The 21,276-nt window shown below is 39.4% G+C and overlaps 4 protein-coding genes across 13 annotated transcripts; 2 read left to right on the forward strand and 2 right to left on the reverse strand.

Annotated features, from left to right (window-relative positions):
• The first annotated feature begins 202 nt into the window (after positions 1-202).
• Positions 203-4,588, forward strand: chrng (cholinergic receptor, nicotinic, gamma). Its single transcript, XM_077724516.1, has 12 exons — positions 203-341; positions 617-753; positions 839-883; positions 1,243-1,367; positions 1,436-1,591; positions 2,258-2,355; positions 2,617-2,817; positions 2,879-2,993; positions 3,067-3,181; positions 3,851-4,115; positions 4,180-4,313; positions 4,388-4,588. The coding sequence occupies exons 1-12, from the start codon at positions 203-205 to the stop codon at positions 4,586-4,588; spliced, it is 1,731 nt and encodes a 576-aa protein (XP_077580642.1).
• Positions 4,589-4,946: 358 nt separating this feature from the next.
• Positions 4,947-7,704, forward strand: LOC144201838 (phospholipid scramblase 1). Of its 2 annotated transcripts, none has more exons than XM_077724629.1 (8): positions 4,947-5,113; positions 5,439-5,739; positions 5,799-5,876; positions 6,701-6,893; positions 7,076-7,187; positions 7,267-7,366; positions 7,459-7,517; positions 7,587-7,704. In XM_077724629.1, the coding sequence occupies exons 2-8, from the start codon at positions 5,451-5,453 to the stop codon at positions 7,611-7,613; spliced, it is 858 nt and encodes a 285-aa protein (XP_077580755.1). In that variant the 5' UTR covers positions 4,947-5,113; positions 5,439-5,450; the 3' UTR covers positions 7,614-7,704. The 2 variants fall into 2 exon arrangements, with proteins under 2 accessions (XP_077580755.1, XP_077580756.1); XM_077724630.1 differs by having other exon boundaries at positions 7,267-7,391; positions 7,587-7,641.
• A 74-nt stretch (positions 7,705-7,778) lies between these two features.
• eif4e2 (eukaryotic translation initiation factor 4E family member 2) lies at positions 7,779-12,112 on the reverse strand. Of its 8 annotated transcripts, none has more exons than XR_013327437.1 (9): positions 11,767-12,111; positions 11,032-11,226; positions 10,780-10,914; positions 10,467-10,571; positions 10,242-10,394; positions 9,620-9,756; positions 9,210-9,256; positions 8,694-8,829; positions 7,779-8,602 (listed from the first exon to the last, which is right to left on the reverse strand). XR_013327437.1 is itself a non-coding variant. In XM_077724919.1 (9 exons), exons 2-8 carry the CDS (start codon positions 11,164-11,166, stop codon positions 8,742-8,744), a joined length of 741 nt encoding a protein of 246 aa, XP_077581045.1. In that variant the 5' UTR covers positions 11,167-11,226; positions 11,767-12,110; the 3' UTR covers positions 7,779-8,602; positions 8,694-8,741. The 8 variants fall into 8 exon arrangements, 7 of the variants coding, with proteins under 7 accessions (XP_077581045.1, XP_077581043.1, XP_077581047.1 ...); XM_077724919.1 differs by having other exon boundaries at positions 8,694-8,770; positions 11,767-12,110; XM_077724917.1 differs by lacking the exon at positions 9,210-9,256 and having other exon boundaries at positions 11,767-12,112.
• A 1,177-nt stretch (positions 12,113-13,289) lies between these two features.
• Positions 13,290-19,024, reverse strand: capn10 (calpain 10). Of its 2 annotated transcripts, XM_077725216.1 has the most exons (13): positions 18,824-19,024; positions 18,145-18,348; positions 17,816-17,947; positions 17,218-17,414; positions 16,881-17,092; positions 16,679-16,820; positions 16,438-16,604; positions 15,795-16,036; positions 15,529-15,731; positions 14,783-15,035; positions 14,525-14,715; positions 14,058-14,103; positions 13,290-13,903 (listed from the first exon to the last, which is right to left on the reverse strand). In XM_077725216.1, exons 2-13 carry the CDS (start codon positions 18,286-18,288, stop codon positions 13,874-13,876), a joined length of 1,959 nt encoding a protein of 652 aa, XP_077581342.1. In that variant the 5' UTR covers positions 18,289-18,348; positions 18,824-19,024; the 3' UTR covers positions 13,290-13,873. The 2 variants fall into 2 exon arrangements, with proteins under 2 accessions (XP_077581342.1, XP_077581341.1); XM_077725215.1 differs by lacking the exons at positions 13,290-13,903; positions 14,058-14,103; positions 14,525-14,715 and having other exon boundaries at positions 14,732-15,035; positions 18,145-18,343; positions 18,824-19,022.
• Positions 19,025-21,276: the final 2,252 nt, after the last annotated feature.

A 21,276-nucleotide genomic window follows, 5' to 3' on the forward strand; every position in this document is an offset into this window, starting at 1 on the left:
AGTTATTTTCAGTTTTGCTTCCATGCTAAATTTGTCAGTCACATTTTATGAAGATGCCTGACATGCAAAAGACTGTGTGGCCATGTGTGTGGCCATGTTGTGACAGCTGGCTATGCAGTACTGGAATTACATTCTAGTTGTGCTGGGAACCATAGACACAAAGACACAATCATGTACACACACAAAGGCACATAAAGGCAAAATGCCAACAGATCCATTAAGTAGTGTGCAGGTGTGTCTTACCATCAGTTTTGTTAGACAGTGCAGCCAAAAACAGACACTGATGGATTCTCTCTTCTTCATGCCATTTCTTGTGAAGATATTTTTCATTTCTGTATCAGGTAAGAGCAGCTTTGCGGTGACTTTTCTTCTTTCTTTGGTATTTGTGTTCCAATGCAAGGGATTTTTGTACAATGTTTACAACCTAGGAAGGAAATAATGCTCCTGTTATTGGTTTTTCTAGTCACATTATTTCAGAAATTCATGATTATAAGACTGATTCTTTAACTCTACCGCCATTCCAGAAAAGATGTCATGGTGTATCAGTTTAGGGATTCTTTTGTTACTTGTATACTGGTGTATTTTCTGAGTTTTTGCGGTATGCAATTGTATGCAGCATCTGCACTCAACTTAGAAGGAGAGCTTTTCAAGGACTTAATGAAAGGCTACAACAAGAATGTGCGCCCTGTGGAGAATATTGGGGATGTCATTCAGGTTGATATTAAGATGACCCTTACCAACCTCATCTCTCTGGTGAGACCAAAAGTTTTGAAAGGACGTGCAATGGCATATTTACTGTCCAGATGTTACAAGAATAATAATGAACATCTTTTCTCAGAATGAAAAGGAGGAGGCATTGACAACTAGTGTTTGGATCGAAATGGTAATTTTTGTCACTTTGAAAACTGTGAAATTGTCATTTTTTGGGGGGCGGGGCATTGTTCCAAAAAAAGGCTATTTTATGCTACATCCAATTAAGGCATACCGTCAAATTATATTGAAGAATAAGTCACAATACAGTAAAGTAGTAGAAATACAATGAAAAAAAATGGTTTAGTTGCGTATATATCACTGTTCTCCACAGACTTGCATGGGTTTTCTCCGGGTATTCCGGTTAACAAATGCATTGTAGGGTGGTTAAACACTCTAAATTGCCCCTAGCTATGAGTGATAGTGATTGGTAGTTTGTATGACTTTTGAGTAAATAAATGAATGAAAAATTCCAATTATTTCTGCTTAAAGCAATGGTGCGACTACCGGCTGAGGTGGGACCAGCCCCCCCGATCAGCTTTATACAAGAACATCACTTCCCAGCTCCGTGTGCCGTCCAAGAAGATCTGGCTCCCTGGCGTCATTTTGGAAAACAAGTCAGATCCATTCAAGCAAATGCATGTTTTTTGGCGTCCATGTTAAAAGATCCCTAATATACACACAGTGTGGATGGACAATTTGAAGTGGCGCTGTACTGCAACGCACTGGTGTCACCAAACGGCTGTGTGTACTGGTTGCCTCCCGCTATCTATCGCAGCGCCTGTGCCATCACCGTCAACTATTTCCCATTTGACTGGCAGAATTGCACCATGGTGTTCCGGTAGGTGAAAATCTGATTGGTCACTAGCATCTTACTGGACCTAAAACAGCATTTTGTTTTAATTTTAACAAGAACATTTGAAGGGGGACTATGTTTCAAGTGAATATATTGTATTACCGTATTTTCAGGACTATAAGGCGCACCACATTATAAGGCACACCCTCATTAAACGACACATTTTAATGTTTTTTTCCCATATATAAGGCGCATCATATTGTAAGGCGCCCTGTCTATTTTGGAGAAAATTTAAGACTTTTAAGTAAGCCTTATAGTCGTGAAAATACAGTATATTGATATAAAGTGGTGCCTTGAGATATGCATTTAATTGAATTTCAATTTGAAACAGTTTAATGAGACTTTTGAGTCTTCCCTGAGAATGAAACTAAACTCCAAAAGAAAGACATTTCTAGAGGTTTCGTCCAATACGTAAAAGGTTCCTGAAGAAATCTATTCTAGACTTCTGACCCTAGTCTTTCTAGAATTCTGGCTAGGGTCTGCATGTTCCCACGTCAGCTTGTCTTTGTGCTGAAATAGACGTAGCAGTGTCCAAAAAGCCTAGACAAAAGTACCATTCAAGGTCGCTTTTCACATTGCTGTCTTGTGAAAGGAAATAAATGTTTGTTTTTCATTGTGCTGGCAGACCATATTTCTTGTCTTTGTGTGCAGCTCCCAGAACTACAGCGCCAATGAGATTGAACTTGTCCTGAAAAAGGAGGACAACCAAATTCTGGAATGGATTGATATTGACCCAGAGGCCTTCACAGGTACGACTTGTAACAACACCACAAAAGTCAGTCATCCTTTTGAGCCTATAATCAAGTATGGCTTCCCATTTTTAGTTGCTATTGCCATGGTAACAAGCTCGCCCAAGCAAAACCCGTTCAGTGAAATGTCTAAAATTGAACACAATCTAATCTGGGACAGATTTAGCACTTGATTTAGTCTTTTGATGAACTCTGTTATAGAAACTTTGATGTTTTCTGTCCATTGGCTTCACTTTACTAATTTTCTTTTCCATTACTTAGAAAATGGAGAATGGGTCATCAAACACAGGCCAGCAAAGAAAGTGATAAACAACAAATATAGCAAAGATGACCTGGAATACCAGGAATTGGTGTTTTTTCTCATCATCCAGAGAAAACCACTCTTCTACATCATTAATATCATCGCTCCTTGCGTTCTGTTTTCCTCTCTCTGCCTGTTGGTTTACTATCTACCCGCAAAAGGTATAAAAATGTCAGTCAAAAGTCGTTTAAACACTAAAAGTTGTCCCTTTTTTTCCCCAAGCTGGAGGCCAGAAGTGCACTATGTCAATTGCTACTCTTCTAGGCCAGACTGTGTTTCTCTTTCTCATTGCTAAAAAAGTTCCGGAAACGTCCAAGGCAGTTCCTCTCATTGAGAAGTAAGTCCAAAAATATACTTCAGATAAGAGATTGAACTTGTACTTTCATAAAATGTTTTTTTTACTGCCACAGATATCTGATGTTTGTCATGTCTGTGACAACCATGGTGGTGATGAACTGCGTGATCAGTCTGAATGTTTCCCTGAGGACGCCCAACACTCACGTGATGTCGGACAAAGTCAGGAAGGTGGGGGTGACGTAACGGAGTGGTGCTTGGACGTTTGGTCGCTGGTCTTTTGGTCCCTTTTGGTCGCCGGTCTAATGTAATTAGATATTAAACAGTACTTAGATATTAAACCATACTTAGATGTTAAACAGTACTTGGATGTTAAACAGTACTTGGATGTTAAACAGTACTTGGATGTTAAACAGTACTTGGATGTTAAACAGTACTTGGATGTTAAACAGTACTTGGATGTTAAACAGTACTTGGATGTTAACCAGTACTTAGATATTAACCAGTACTTAGATATTAACCAGTACTTAGATATTAACCAGTACTTAGATATTAACCAGTACTTAGATATTAACCAGTACTTGGATGTTAAACAGTACTTAGATATTAACCAGTACTTAGATATTAACCAGTACTTAGACATTAACCAGTAATTAGAGATTAACCAGTACTTAGATATTAACCAGTACTTAGAGATTAACCAGTACTTAGATATGAACCAGTACTTAGACATTAAACTCTCTCTCTTAGATATTAAACTCTGTCTTATGAATATAATTTTGAGAGCTGGCTTCAACAGTAAACTCTCTGTCACCATTTGACCGGCGACCAAACGTCCGGTCACGTAATGGAGTCCAAAAATAAGGAATGGACTTAGTGGTGTCTCTCGCTCCAATTTAGATCCTTCTAAACATTTTGCCTCGGCTGCTGAGGATGCAAATGCAACCCTGGATGCCAGATCCCGACACGGATGGCAAAAACAGCAACGGTGACATTCGAATAGACGATGGAAACAAAGTCCATACGGTCCCATGTCGGCGTCGCAGCTCAGTGACGCTAATTAGCAAAGCAGAGGAATATACGATGAAAACACCTCGGACTGAACTCATGTTTGCACGATTCAAAGAGAAAAAAGGGCTAATGAATTCAGTATTTGAGACGTTAAGTAAGTATGCCGACCAGCCGGAATCCCCAAAAGTCTCCCTATTTCAGGTTTGTTTTGCTCTTAGACAATGGCCTAGAAGGGGCAACGGCTGAAAAACTTAGCATTAGCTTGGCAAAAGCTGCACCGGAACTCAGGCAATGTGTGGCATCCTGTAAACACATTGCCGAGACAACCATGCAGCAGAAAATCTTTAAACACGTAAGAGAGCTTTGAGGGATTGAGATATAGACTTGAAAATGTGAGTCTAGTGATGATATTGTTGTTTTTCTCAGGAAAATGAAGAGTGGATCCGAGTCGCCCGGGTCATCGACCGAGTCTGCTTCATTGTCATGGCTTTGCTTTTTTTCGCCGGAACCATTACCATCTTCCTGTTGGGCCACTTCAACCAGCCTCCTTCTACTCCCTTCCTGGGGGATCCTAAAAAGTATCTTCCCATGACTGACAATCTTACAGAACAGGACCTTCTTGGTTAAAACTGATCACAACATACCGTATTTTCACGACTATAATGTGCACCTCATTTAAAGGCGCACCTTGATTTCACGTACTGTACATGAGAGTTGACAAAGTTACAATGTATATATAAATAAATCTTTTCCAAGACAATTCTTATTGTGACCACTTATTTGGAGTCTTCAACCTGCCACCTCGGCACCCCCAAAGTCCAAGAGGTTTGAGAGATACTGCCCACAGCTAGCAAAACAAAGACTTCTTGCCCCCTCTACTTCTGTAAGCAGAACTTCAATTACATAGCCGAGCGGTGCCTTTCGGGCCCAACAAAAGGCAGATCCGGCTCGTTGCCATGGCAACAGAGGCGGGAGAGAAGATCTTTGGACGCACAGTCACTAAGCCAAACATTACGACATGGATATTCACACCCAGAGAAGAAGAAGGAGAGAAGGTTGGAGTTAAACAATCAACATGGACGAAAACTTGGTTCTTCTCGCACTTGACTAAGGTTAGATGTCTATAAAAAGATGGAGGTTGACAACTAAAAGGTACGAAAGGAACTTCTAAAAACGTTTTTGACTGCACTAATTCAGGTTTAATGCTGGTTTAGAGGCTTAATGTCTGCATTCAGGATTTACAATGCCATAAATTTCATCAACAATGGGCTTGTAGAATGTCAACAAACTAATCTTGGGGTCTTGAAGTGAACTTGATGTCTTGTGATTGTTTTTTTATCACTGTATCCGACCTTAAATTATATGACAAGATTCATCACTAGAGAGAAAAATATGTTTCCGACTGATAATTCAATTCATGGGAAAGTAAATTGTATACATTTCCAATGAATAAATGACAATACTAATATTATACTAGACATTTTTCCTCATGTCGTTAGATCCTACCACCATGTCCGCCGTGACCAGTCAGCCTCTTCCGTACGGCCGATTGGAGCGAGAGAATCACATCAGCACCATTTTCCGAGCATTCCAGAACAAATGCAATCCCGCGTGTGAGTGCCATCCTCACGCTTTGGGATGCAAACCTCTCCAAATGTCCGGCAATCTAGTCTCGGGTCCCTTGAGGAGCGAGGAGGGCGCAGGAGGCTCGTCAAACTCTTTGAATGTGCTGGATGAAGTTACACAGTTTCATATTATTGCAAGACCACAACTTGAGGGTGAGTGATGACGTCATCATGTTTATCATGTCTCAAGAGAATGTTTTTTTTATTGAAAGGTCCACAGTGCGTCCCTCAAAGGATCTACAGTATTGCCACGGGAGCCAGCAAATCACAATTATTTGTGGTGTTGGAAGGTACTACAACACATTTGAACTATAAACTTACATAGAAAAGTCCTCGTATTTTAAAGACAAGCACTGATGTAGCATAGAAAATCCAATAAATACCAGACGCTCCCATAAATTTGGCTGTGTATTTGCATCAAAGTGCCACAAGACGGCGACAAAGTAACATCATAAAGCACAAAATCCATGTATCGATCTTGTATACAATCATACACAGTAATCGGTAATATCATTATTCAACATACACGTTGGATAATATTTGCATATTTGAGCAAACATATTAAGTATAAGTACTGTCCTATATATACAAAGTATACTCTCACCAACCTATTGACATTATTCACAGTAATCATATGTTCTTTTCCTTTATCATTCAAGTCTTGTATTTGTTATACACCCCACGCTTATCTTGAAACATATAGTCTACTCATTACTACACTCTAGTGGTCTAAATGGGTAAACGAAACACACCTACTTCTATTCAAAACAAACGCCCACTTTGGAAGGGAAACTAAGTGAAGTCACCTGGGATACCATTTCTATTTTCCGTGTCTTTAACAAATCAAACATCCAGGACAAAAATACACTTAAAATACTTTATAAGTACGAGATCGAAAAGAAACAAACGCCAATAATACAAATGCGAACTTTAAAAGAAGGGTCTTCGTCAATTAAACCAAAAGTGACTACACGTGTATTTAACGCCGTCGTTGCGTGCATGATGACAACACTAACTTGAAAAAAAACGACTATGTACTAACTTTCAATATTGTGTAAGTTTTCTTTTTACCTTAAAAGGATTCCTTTCATCCTTTTTTTTCTTGATTTTCCAGAGAGTTCATGTGAATGTCTTCAATGTTGCGGTCCAGCTCGCTCGTGTTCATTGCAAGGATTCGACCACCAGGGCCACCAGGTGTTCTACTTGAACAGACCACTCAAGATGGACGCCTGTTGCCTTGGTTGCTGCCTGATGGAAATTAGTGCCTACACTGGACACAAGCAACTTATCGGGACCGTATACCAAAGGTAGATCATAGAGAAACTATTACTCTGGATCAATTGCTTTCCATACATCTGGTGCTGCTTTCAAAGTGGGCGTGGCCGACAACATCCAATCAATTTAAACTGGGAGGGGCTGACTGTCACCGTTGAATTGTATATGACGTTTAATCTTGAGTTAAGAGCAAGTCATCTTTTGTCATTAACAGGTGGAGCATGTTCACGCCTCTTTTTGAAATTAAAGACTCGCAGGGGGTCACCGTTGTTCGAATCCAAGGGCCATGTTGTCCAACTCGATGCTTGTCAAATCAACAATTTCAGGTATCACTCCCTAATTTGAATGTAAACACATACCAAACCCAAACCAAATAATACAATATCAATTATTTCTTATGACTAGATTGTATCCAATATGGGTGAGAACATTGGAAACATATGGAAGAAATGGCCTGGCTTCCACCGAGAGCATAACATGGATCATGAATATTTTGGGATGGAGGGTAAGCTTATAAGAGTACTACATAGGTGAGTTCATACAAGTTTGGAGGGAATTACACTTGCATTCATGGATTGGTGTGTTTCAATGTTTCAGTGCCACTTGACATGGATTCTCAAACTAAACTTTTGTTACTTGCAGCCACATTCTTACTGGTAAGCATGTTTCCAAAAGTTGAAAAGAAATTGAGTTTAAATTAACACCAGCTAACTCTCTCTTGACAGAATTATATGTTCTTTGAGATGAGCTGAAGGACAATCATTTATGGGTAAAAATGACATTTAACTGCATATTGTCATATGCATTGTTTGTTGATTTGCCAATTTTTGACAATAAATAGCCATCATTTTGGACTAGTATTTTCACTTTCCTTTAAAAGCTCATCATTTTAACATGGAAGACTCAAACACTTAACGGCAGCTGCATATTTTTTTCCATTTATTGCTTTTATCCACTATGGATACATCCGACTGTACTTTCCTCACATTTTGACCAACAGTACCCATTATCGGTTATAATTTTCATAAAGAGGAATAAAGGAACAAGAGTCTATGATAGGATAAAAGCAGAAAACTTCCTTTTTAGAGCCCACCAACAACAATATAGTCCATTTCCTTGTACTAGTTCAAAACATCTTATCAGTCCATACATAAGATGCTAAGTCTTTGTATTTTTGCCCCCACACGATATTCTCCTCCTTCTCCTTCCTCTAAAATTCCACTTCCAGCCCAAAGAAGAACCAATGCTGAATTCATATGAAAAAAATTCATCTACAAGGATATAACAGTAGAAAGTCATGATAGAAATGGAGAATTGTCATTAAAATGCAGCCAAGTATTAAAATAACATTAAGCATACATTCTATTTAAGTCCCAAGAGCAGTGAAATAATTTCATGTCAACACACCATGATAATTCAGCCCAAAAAAACATGTTCTTTGACCATCAAAAGTTGAGTTCAATCGTGTCATATCATACTATAAAAGTAAAATTAAAAAATGAAGAATAAATCGGAGGCATAGGGTCTTTTCTGGGTACTTAAAACAAGTAATACAAGTTTTTCTTCTGCTCCAAAGGCATTCCGGTTACTCCCGAACGGACACAAAGGAGGAATTTTCTTCCCGTCTTTTGTTCCTTGGCTCTCGGTCAATCCACACGATGGAGGGTTGTCCTTCTTCCCCAAAAGCGGACACATTCTCCACCCTCTCTGGTCACCACAGCAACTTTACATTACAATACACCTGCGACACAAGGAGGCCCACCAGCGGATGACAAAAAAATTTGGATGAACGAGTGGCAGCGGACTGGAGGGAAAAAAAACGGTTGGCGAACCTTGTCGATGTCTGTGGCGGCAGGAGGGCTAACGTCCGCCGCTAACATTCACCAGACCATGGAAGTCTTCCCATGCTCTGCCAACCAGCCACAGATCATTCCAGATTCACAAATGTTTAAGTCCAACTTAAATTGTCTACATTGGAGAAAGATGAATCTTTTTTTTGTTGTTGCTAAATTTGATGTATACCATGACTTTTAGGTCTTGAAAAAACATCTTAAAAAGGAGCATTGTGTAAGATTGGTAACCAAAAATGATACTGCATTCATTACATGTACTAATTGTATTAGTACACACAAAAACACATACTACTTGTAGTATAAATTGATAACTGTACTACAAGTAACTGTAGTTAAATAAATGTATTTAAACAGTATTTTAAGTGATGAAAATAGACTTTTAAAATCTAAAATTCTGTCTTAACTATTCAGAACTATTTCCCAAAATACATATTTTTAAGGTTATTGAAATATTGGTGCCATTAAATGAATATTTAAAGCACAAATCTTACATACTTGCTCCTTTAAAAATGGCTGACAAGGCTTGGCTTTCCTGAAAATGGCTGGCAGTGAAAGAAAAACAAAACAAAACAAAAAACAACTGTAAATAAAATAAAATAGATGTAGGAAGTATATTCTTTAGTATATTGTTTAGTTTGGAGTAAACTAATGTTTGTTTTCCAAATTGCAGTGACAACATTTGTGAACATTTTTGTTCAATATGATCCAATAAATGTGTTATAAACATGTTCCTTCTCTCTTTTAAAATTAGCAACCAACAAAAGCAACTTGACTGGGATATCTAATTTGTGTTTTCACAGCAGCAATCACAAAAAAAAGGGTAAAAAAAATATCTTTTTTTAAAATCCATTTAATGTACATGCGTGTTGTAGAATTAAAATACAAAAGGTGGAAGACATGCATACCTAATGCTGTCTGTGTGTGTTTTGTAGTCCATGAGAGTGTTGGGAGGCAGGTTGAGAACTCGCCGCAGTGTATCTCGAATGCGGCCCGTGGTGGCTTTGTCGCTCGCTGTTTTGTTCCAGATGGAGATGATGTCCTCCTAGATGGAGGCAAGACCAGACCAGATGTCAGTTTAGTGCGGACATGGGCAAACTACGGCCCGCGAGCCACATCCGGTCCGCTAGACCTTTTAATCCGGCCCACCAAAGTTGTCCAAATGTTTTTTCCCCCCAAGATGGCGCCGTCACGTGGAAGCCAGTGGCAGTAGTTCTGTCCACTCTTATTTGTTTTTCTTGTTTTCCAGCCCTTCTATCCTTTTTTTAAATGACATTTTAATATTTCTTAATGCATTCCTTTTGACTTGACTTTGTACTTTATACTTTGTACTTTAATGATGAGTATATTAATACATTAGACTTTTTTTCTGTTTGTGTCATATGTACTGTTAACGGATGCACTTTTTTATATGTATCATATCTTGTGCTGACCCGGCCCATCTGTCAAATTTTTAAAGTCAATGTGGCCACCGGGCCGAAAAGTTTGCCCACCCCTGGTTTAGTGCGTGTATGTGTCTCACAAGTGTACCTGGAAGCGAACCGAAACCACAGCGCCAGATATCTCTTCGCCAACCATGAACTGCTCGCCCAGCATGGCCAGGATCAGATTCTCCCAGCAGCGCGATGCCAGTCCTTTCCTCAGACGGATGATCCACTTTCCGCCCATCTTGTTGGCGTCATCCTTGGCACAGAAAAGGTGGTCAGGTCAGAATGGCTCTAATCCTACTGAAATCAAACCGAAACCCTTCCTTACCTCCCACATAGGTTTGATGCCTTCTTTGAAAAGATGGAAGTCACTGTGGCCCGTGAGGTCGCCGGGTCGGATCATGTGACTGTAGAACCGCCAGAACTGCTCCACCTTGACGAGAAATGTTGTATACCATGAGGAAGGACATCAAAAAAACATGCATGGTGGGCTGGTTACAAAATTGTCCATGATTGTCAATGGTATTTTTTCATGCTATCCTCCAACCTACTGCCCACTGTTAACAGGGAATAGGCTCCAGCACACTTGCAATCCTTGTGAGGATAACCAGGATAGAAAAAAATGAATTAGTCAAACATACCGAGGCAAAGCTGCCGATTTGTTTGATGTTCTGCTCATAGCTCTGAGTACTGGCTGGTCGCCCTGGATTCCGTCTGGAGTACCAAAACGTGTAGTTGTACTGAAGAGGGTGCTCACCTACCCCTGGAATGGCAATCTAGGAAAGAAAATAAGAGTAAATATTTGTCATAAACAGTTCGTAGACAAACTCAAATCCTCAGTTAAACTCTGGGGTGCTAATGTGGGTGAAATCGACTGTTACACACAGGTTTACCTTTTTCCTCATTGTGTTTTGGTCCTTGTCATCATCTTCAGTTTTTACCTTCTCGCCATCTTTCGGTGAGCCTTGGTCCTGGTCGTGGTCACCGCTGTCATCATCTTTCAGACTGGAGTTGACGGAAAGAAACATGTCACTTGTTTCGTTCTTTAGCTTGATTTGACACCAGGATGTAGATCCCCGCTGTTTGTACTGATATTTACAGGGCGATGTGTTATGGTGATAGGCATGATATTCACCATTGCGAATATATAACGACATGGTGCAGAATAATCATTTTTCATTTCATTCACATATAATCTGACAGTATAATATGAAAACCCTTTGTTAAAACCGCCTTTTATAGTTACAAAACGTCACTTGGTAAACTACTCCATTTTTACGTGGCCACGAAGGGCAACTAGTAGTTTAAACTGAGCCTCCCCGCGCTATTCCCGGTCACTCAACAACTACTACACCGTGGATTTGCGGCCCACACGGTTTGCAACTCTAAAGCTAACAACAGAGAAAGTTCCTCACAAAAATAGGACACATACTTAGAATTAACGGCACGAAATATCTCGAACGCCAGTGTGAAAATATACACCGACTCTTGAGAGTTAATATCTTTGTTTGCTTTTTCGACAGGAACAACTCTCATTTAAACGCAACGCTCATCAAACTGACTTCCAAGCAAGTCGTGGGCAAATCTCCATGGCTGTGCACATTACATCAAAATGTACATGTACTCACGCGTCAAATTTGTTGTTCATTATTTTTCCTCGTGGGAATCTCTCGTTGGGCGAGATAAGCCTCCACTAGTAAATTCCAAAGAAGGTAACGCGCACTGCGCGTGGACGTGTTTGGCGTGTAGCCGCTGGATTCGCTAATGTTGATGCTTCATGCTCGGATTTATAAAATGGCCCCAAATTTAACATTAAACAGTTGTTCCTCTTGTACTACTGTAGTGTTTAAAATTCACTAACTAAATATATAATATAGTATCCAACTGACAGACACATTTGAGGCAGTTTTAGTAAAGATAAAATTCATTTATAGAGTATCATACATAAAAGACCTTTTAGCTAACAAAAGCTCAACGTGAGTGCGATTACGAGACAAAATAACAATTTGTAACGTTCATTTTTTTGCTGTCAGTCCTCCTAGTTTAAATAAATTGGACGTCTATTGCTTTCAGTGGTTGGTAATGAGTTAAATATCATGAAAAGTGAATCACAACCAGGATATGCAATTTTGCTTTTATTATTTCACTTTCATATTTTCATTTTTTAATAAACAAATGTTATCACAGTCTGCAGAACACTGCAAAATTCTCATTCTTTCCCCATTTTTTTCTCTTTTAGTCTTCATGCTAAGGAGAACCAATAAAACTCAATCAAAAACATTCAATTCTGAACCTGTTTTAATGGGCAAATTGTCCAATGAATGCAAAAGTCAAATGCATTCAAACTTGTCATCAACTTTATTTTTCCCATGGCTTTTCAAAGATGAAAAAACACCAAAAAAAGCGCAACAACACAACTCTTCTTCTTCTATTATCCTTGGGCTCGGCTCTGGCTGGTGAGCCAATCATCAAAAAAGCCTTTCAATGACAGATATGGTGGATGAGCAGGAGGCAAACCCACTGCCAAAGGCATACAGCCTCAACACAATACCAGTTGGCGCTCTCTTCATACAGGCCGACTTCCTCTGATGTGCCCGCATCCCTTGTTTCATCCCTCGCATCCTGCTGCTCATCATCTGCTCGGGCCGCCACTTCCGAGGCGGTCTTCGGGTCATGGCGATGGTCCGAGGGGAAATGGAGAGTGGGGGAGCTATATGGACTGCTTTGGTAACCTCATACGGACATCTTAAGGCAAGGGGTCGCTTTAATGTCAACTTGATTTCACGTGGGCCGGATCGTTTTAAATATAATATTTAGATTTTTTTTAATAAATGGATTAAAAGCCCCGAATATTCAGTTTTTTATATAGATGTAAAACAATGTTTATTTTAGCTTTTTAAAAATATATTTTTAGATTTTACAAAAGGATTTTTGAACTAAAAACTGAAAAATGGATTAAAAAATGACAATTATTGATTTAAAAGTGGGAAAATCAGGAAATGTAATATACATCTATACTCTTTATTTTAATTTGATCCTAAAATAGAAAATCGGCACTCATGATTGACTTTCCCGGGCCACACAAAGTGATGCGGCGGGCCAGATTTGGCCCCCGGGGCGCCACTTTGACACATGTATTTTAAGGGCTTGATGATGTCGACTCATTGTGTCATTTATTTTTGTTTACTAGCTTTCAAGAAATGGAAGACGATATTTAGGAGATAGCTTGATATTTAGCAAAGCAATAGTGGACTCTAAAGGAGTTGCAAAGGGGAACATTTTGGTTGCTTGATTGGTAGATAACTCTGGCTCGGTATGGCACGGTTATGTCGCGGTGCCGTTTGGTTGGCTCGGCATTCGCGGACCAACCCCTCACCCTTGCCCGCAGTGCTTCTGTGAGGACTTTCATGAGAGGAGCCTTTGTACAAGTCCGGCGGGCGCATCAGTGACTGAATGAGCAACAGCGGTGGCGGCGGCATTCTTCAATGGTGGCTGTTTGTTTACATCTCCCAGTCCCGTCATAGTTCATTAGCAGCCCAGCCCACCGACAACCTCTGATGTCTGAGGGCCACTGCATTTTGGGATGAAGGGGACCCCCGCCTCACCTCTGCTAATGTAAAAGAATTCTCAGCAAGTGCTCATATTTTGCTGTACACGTGTGCACGCACATAAGTTGATTGGAATGGGGGGAGTCTTTTCATTTTGGGTCCCATGTCAGAGAAGTGGAAGAGCTGGCTAAGTCCGCATTGGAGAAATGTGAGACACCTGCCGCACAAAAACAAAAAGAACATGTATTAGACAATGTTGCCATCTTCTGACTAATGAAAAAAAATGGCCCCCAAAAAGTAAACTCATACCCTCGCCTATTCTAAAGATTGTTTTTCTCATGTTCAAAATGCATTGTTTTAATATCACTTACCTCCTGAATGGCTTTTCCTAGCGTCTCTTGGCTATTCACAACTATCCTAAAAAAAGAGCAGTAAACACAATGTTAAAAATTAAGGTATCCAACAGTGGTGCATTAATAAAAAAATTTTTTATCTCCATTATTTTGGTTTGAAAAAGCATGCATTGTTAATATTCCAATCAACTTAGTTTTATTTCAAAATACAACGGACATGGTCTAATTTAAAAATGAAAAACCTTTTGTTCAACAATAAATGCTAACTTTTATATGGTCAAAAAATGAAATGAGAAAAAAAAATCTAAAGTTAAAATGCAGAAAAAAACATTCATATATTTGGTGAGCGACCAATCACTAATGGCCCCAACTGAATAAAATCGACCAATCACCAATGGCCCAAAATGAATAAAATCGACCAATGGCCCCAACTGAATAAAATCAACCAACCGACCAACCGATGGACATTTACTATCAAGACTAACCTGTTTATTTTCCGAGCAAGGCTGATGGTGAAATCCGCGGCACAGTCAGGCTGATATGTAGATGGTACGATGAGGTAAGCTCCAATAGGAAGAGAGCAGGATAGACTGACATCCTGAGTATAGCAATGTGGAACGCAACTGGCAACGGGGTCCTCGCTGGGGATGGAATAACTTTTCCCCCCGACTGGTATCTGGATAAAGCACAAGTGACAATTGTTGATTTCATTCCAATGAAAATGTGGATAAGGAAGTTGTCACCTTATAAATATGAAAGCCAATGGGGAGCAGATTGCTGTCGGTACAATTCTGATGCAGGGTAACTTTGATGTTGAGGCCTGGCGTAACGGGCTGGTCGCAAACGGAAAACGAAAAGCGTGGGTTCTGTCCATGCGATGGGAAGTTCCTGCTTCCTCCGGCAGAGCTTCCTTGCACCCACGAGCCTCGGAAATGACTGGTGTCCCACTCCCCGTCGGAAATCAAAGGCAGGAGGGGTGCTGGGCTCTTTATGGCACTACGAATGACAAGTTTGGTGGTGTTACCGTTACTGTATGCATGCATGCAGCTTACATATAGCATAGAGCAACAGTGTCAGTTTGTGGGCCGCATTAACGTCAACTCGATTTTCATGTGGGCTGGATCATTATAGATATAATATTTAGATTTTTTTAAATAAATGGATTAAAAGAAATGGATTAAAAATTCTGAATATTTAGTTTTTTATAGATCTAAAACAATGTTTATTTTAGCTTTTTTTAATATATTTTTAGATTTTGCAAAATGATTTTTAAAACTAAAAACAGAAAAAAATGATTAAAAAATTACAATTATTCATTTAAAAGGGGAAAATAAGGAAATTTAATATACATCTATACTCTTCATTTGAATTTGATCCTAAAACAGAAATTCAGCACTCATAATTTACTTTCCCGGGCCACACAAAATGATGCAGCGGGCCAGATTTGGCCCCCAACCCGCCACTTTGACACCTGTGCCATAGAGTTTACCTGAGGGACGAAGAAGAGGAGGAGAAGACCCGGATTAGGAAGCGGCCTTCTGCGCCTGGTTTGTAGATGCTGGGGAGCATGAGGTAGTATCCCGCTTCCAGCTGCCCATGGAGCACCACCTCCCTCTGGTGTGCGTGGCAGTGAGTAGAACAACATGGCGGTTTGTTCAAAGTACGGCTCAAGTGAAAACGTTTTTTCTCCACCTGGCGACAGAAAAAAAAAGAATTCACAACTCTCCACGAAGAGAGAAGTCTAGAATAACATACCTTCCACATGTGTAACGCAATAGCCTGATAGTGCTGCTCCCTGGTGTCCTCCTTGAAGGGTGCACCCGTGCATGGTCCCCACTTGTTGTGCTGCAGAAGTGATACGAGAACCTCGCCTTTCTCGGACATCTTGAGCCAGAACTTTGGGTTGCTGCTGTAGCAACTGCTGTTTCGGCTTCCACCGGAGGAGAGACCTTTTACCCAGCGTCCGGCGATATGACGGCAGTGAGGTAGCAGGTTTCCTATTTGAGATGTCATCGAAGACAGACGGAAAAATAGCATTGATCTAAGTACTGTTTAATATCTAAGTACTGTTTAATATCTAAGTACGGTTTAATATCTAAGTACTGTTTAATATCTAAGTACTGTTTAATATCTAAGTACTGTTTAATATCTAAGTACTGTTTAATATCTAAGTACTGTTTAATATCTAAGTACTGTTTAATATGTAAGTACTGTTTAATATCGAAGTACTGTTTAATATCTAAGTACTGTTTAATATCGAAGTACTGTTTAATATCGAAGTACTGTTTAATATCCAAGTACATTTGACTGGCGACCAAAAGACTGGCGACCAAAAGACTGGTGACCAAACGTCCGGTCCCGACGGATATACAGCATAGCGGTGGAAAAAGAGCATTACCAGTGTAGATACTTTGTAGATGCCCCTCCTCACTGATTGGGTAGCCTAGTGTGACATCATCAAAGTGGGACAGGAATTCGGTCTCATCCAACCAGAAGTCACCTTGTACCGCCCTGGCTTGGAGATCCAAAGCATCGGCTGAATCAAGTGATCTCCATCCTGGACCACTGCACAAAAAGATAAGTTCAATCAAGCAGTTTTCGGGTGGTGATGTGGTAAATATTTTAATTAAAAATCGTACTCTTCTGTCCAGGTTCCAGCCCAGCAGCACCGCCCCCATGGGTTTCTGATCCTGAATAGTCGGACTTTACTTCCTGCTACTTCCTTCACTTCCAGCCATTCCATCACAGCCATGGCATGGTGCTGATCAGGTTCAGTAGATCCTAAAAGTAAAAAAAAACGTTATGAAAATTTGTTAAAAAGGTGTCCAAAACAAAACCTACCACCAAGGATGTTTTGAGTGGAGCAACTAAGAGCACACGTGCTTCTTAATGGATATATCATGTCCAAGTCTAGCTTTTTCATCCTCCTCTGATTATGCTTGTCCTCTGAACCGTGGTCAGACAAGCTCCAGCACTCTGCAAGACCCCCAGTCAGGTCCACCAAGGCCTCGGACACCTGCCCGGCCCACAGCTGCTCGTATGAACCGTGAAGTCTGAAATGTGAGGAGGTTGAGGGCAAAAAATGTGTTTACAATGCCATATATGGGGGATGAGTAAATGACTCAGTCTCCTAGCATTGTGGAAATAAGTAAAAAAAAAACCTTTCTTCACTACTTACTTGGCGTATGCCTTCTCTAGAAGGGCCACCCAAAAGGCAGAGGGTGCGTGGCAGTGTGAGAAGCAGAGAGCCGAATCAATACAAGGCAACCTGTCATCAATGATCACCTCTACCCAGTGACCCTTCACCCAAAAGTGAAAGTGAAAGCAGCCTGTGTACTTGCTGTCACTCCATAGTGGTTGGTCAGGAGGGAAAACCTACAAAAAATATATATATAAATCATTGTATTAAAAATAATCGTCTAACATAGACCTATTATTATTCCTACTACAACAGACATGGGCAAACTACGGCCCGCGGGCCACATACGGCCTGCCGACGTTGTGCAAATAATGTTTTGTTTTTTTCCCCCAAGATGGCGCCGTCACGCGGAAGCCAGTGGCAGTAGCTCTGTCCACTCTTCTTTGTTTTTCATGTTTGATGTGTATGTTAATACTTTAGTCCTTTTTTCTGTTTATGTTTCATATGTACTGTTAACGGATGCACTTTTTTATATGTATCAGATCTTGTGCTGACCCGGCCCATCTGTCACATTTTTAAAGTAAAAAAAGCCCAAAAGTTTGCCCACCCCTGGTCTAAATCAGAGATGATTTCCTACCTTGTCCATGAGGTGCTTGTTTTTGAGGAGCACATTGCAGGCACAGAGAAACCAACAGTCTCCCAGCAATCCTTGTTTGGCATGACTCAAGGAGATGTTGTCAGGGATGAATATTGGTGTCTGGCAGATCTCCTACATACAGTAGAAGTAAAAACACACACTAAGACAAAGAACACTAAAAGTAACTAAAATCATCTCTATGTAGTAGAGTACTTTTTGAAGGGCTAATTTTAGTCAGAGCTTACAGATGTGAGGCTGTAATACATTGATTCGGTTTCATGTCATTTTATAATTTCTCAAATAAATATGCAGGGGCCATTTTAACAAACCTGTGGTCGTAACCAAGTGATTTGGTCCTCCACCTTGGAGATGGGTGTGGATCGGTCAAGGAAAAGGGATGAGTCATCCGAAGGAAAATCCCGGTCCTTGAAGAGAGTCCCGCCATCACTGTCTGACTTTTTGCTTGTTTTCATGGTCCAACCTGTTGGTGGCTTATCGCTGGTAGCCAGCTATGACCACCATTATTGTCTTTACTTGGACAGTCGGACACAAAGACACAAAAATTACACTCCCTGTCATGATTATTCCAATAGACTTTCTTTTTAAACTCATACAGTACCATTATTACATCCCATTATTCCAATAGACTTTCTTTTTAAACTCTTACAGTGACATTCTGATAGAAGTCAATTAATGTGAATTTAAATTAGTTTGTCACTACATTTTTTAATTCAAAATTAAAAAACTAATAATATCGATTTAAAAAATTGGGTCAAGGCCCATCCAGTCGTATACAAACAAAGCATATCTAAATATTTTGTTATAACATTATTATTATTATTATTTTGGTGGTCACATTCCTATGAACTTCGAGTTGTAACACTAAATCGTACTATGTTCAACAGTTAAAACGCACGAAGAGCGTAACAACTAGGAAAATATTTAATTTTGTAACTCCAAAATATAGGGTTTATTAGAATACAATTAAACAAGCGTTGTGGCGCTCACCTGTTTCGAGCATCTTTCTCCTCATCCTCAACTGCAACGCAGCTTGCTATTGTTAGCCTTTTGTTGAAGATGGAAATGCATTTCCACATGATTTCATCTTATCATTTAAATACACCTTCAAATCATAAAACAATTAACCAAAGCGCAGCCTTTGTCAAAAAAAGTGAAGTCACATCGTGGCATTCAGGCAGAAAGTGTAAATATAAGACCACTTCCGGGCAGACAGAGCATCATATAGTGCATCCTTCCTGTGACGTTAAGTACTACTGCCGTCTAGTGGCCATTCCTCGGATCACCTTTATGATTCATAACGGTTATTTATCTAAGTGCACTACAATTGACTGACGACCAGTTTAGTTATCATTTTACTGGCATTGATGCCTATGGATGTCCAAACCCTTTAGACTGGGAGAATGGCAGAATTTGAATACCTTTCCAGTCAAATTGCCAGTTCATATCATTTATATAAATACATTTGAAAAAATACAATAATATATAATACACATATATAGTTATACTTTTGTATTTATTTATTTATACATGTATATATGATATGAACTGGCATCTTATGAACTGATCACCCATGACAGTTTCTTCTAAATGTATACCAATATATATGTATATATATCATCATGTAATAATATAATTTATACTGTAATACATTTTTAATTTATTTATATATTTATATATAATATATGATATGAACTGGCATCAGGTAATCTTAATATACTGGAATTCTTTTTTTTAAAAAGTAAATATAGGATGTTAATGTCATTTTTTTTGGATGGTTGTGCCACTCGTGTATTAATCATCACTAGATGGCGCTACGTTGACAAACTCGAGGCCTCTTTGAAAAATGTGCGTGTGACCTATTTAGACTTTGAGTTTTGCTTTGCCACGGTTATTTTGCATTACCCCTCTCATCATCCTCTATTAGGGTGAACACTTGGAAACGCTCAAATCTAAACCCCAAGAGTTCTAAATGTCAAATGGCCATCATCCTCTTGGCTACTTTACTGTCGGCTCCAGCATCAAAAGCTGAGCAAACATTTTTCACTCGTCGCATGGATCCGTCCCAAATGACAGGGCCAAGGCACGCTCACGGCCACGGTTACATCACCTCCACTCTTCTGCACCAATGCGTTGAGTGCTTTTTGATGAATAATACAGAGCGACTGGCGAGGGGGGGGCGGGGGGCGTGGACGTTATGGCTCGTTTGATGACATACCATTAGAGAATCAAAAAAAAAAATACTCACAATGGATACCACTGTTGTAAGTTAGCCTTTATTTGAAAAAAGATCAAAGACATTACATGGAAAGACTTGCTTAAAAAAGACAAAAAAAGGTTTTCAAACTTTTTACAGCCGTCTGAAAATGGGCTTTGGGCCCGTTTTTATTGGGGTTGCGAGTAGAATTCTGTAAACTATCTCACTGATCATCAAATAACCATGTAAAGAGATTTATGAGTCATGTTGGAGTACATTCTTGTCTGTTCTTGTTTAGTTTTTGTATAGGATTTTGTGGAGGATTGCCTAAGACGATGTTGTTGCAATATCTTGGATTGTTTGAAAATGATCCAAATTATTTTCATTTATTTTAAGGGATTAGCGTCTTAACTAATGGATTTTGCCTCTGTTTTGAAGAAATTCCTGTCACAGGCTAATTTTAGATGAATTCTGGATAAATACATTAAGATGAAAGAGCAAAAAAACTGGTTTAAAACTCCTAGACTATTTTAGATATAAAATTTAGATTTTTTTTTAAATAAATGGATTATAAGAACTGGATTAAAATCCCTGAATATTCAGTTTTTAAATAAATCTAAAACAGTGTTTATTTGAGCTTTTTAAAATACATTTTTAGATTTTACTAAATGATTTTGAACTAAAAACAGAAAAATTGATTAAAAAATTACAATTATTGATTTAAAAGGAGGAAAATCAGGAAAACTAATATACATCTATACTTTTCATTTTAATTTAATCCTAAAACAGAAAGTCAGCACTCATCATTTACTTTCCCGGGCCACACAAAATAATGCGCCGGACCAAATTTAGCCCCCAGACCGCCACTTTGACACCTGTATCTTAAACCAACAAACCAAACCATCTGCCACAAAAATCAAGAAAAAAAACCCAACATCCTCCAAAAAAAAAAACCAGCCCAGTTAAAAGCCTGGAAAGCCTATCTTCCAAATGCAACTAATTCTAGCATTTATTTGTTCCTCTGGTCCATTACTGCCAACATAAGACAGGCAGTTAACATAGAGTTAAGCATATAATTAGGCCAAGAAAGAACGAAAAAAAGAGAGGGATGTAACATTTGAAGGAGAAGAGGCTCCGAATGATTACACATTCACTCGGCTTCCTTCCCCTTTGCTGCACACATAACCGGCAATTACTTGAGGAGAGGTGGATGAGGACGAATGAGAAGCCTCAAGTCTATTTGTGT

Source organism: Stigmatopora nigra, chromosome 9 (genome assembly GCF_051989575.1).
Source record: "Stigmatopora nigra isolate UIUO_SnigA chromosome 9, RoL_Snig_1.1, whole genome shotgun sequence".
In the NCBI taxonomy this organism is placed as follows: domain Eukaryota; kingdom Metazoa; phylum Chordata; class Actinopteri; order Syngnathiformes; family Syngnathidae; genus Stigmatopora; species Stigmatopora nigra.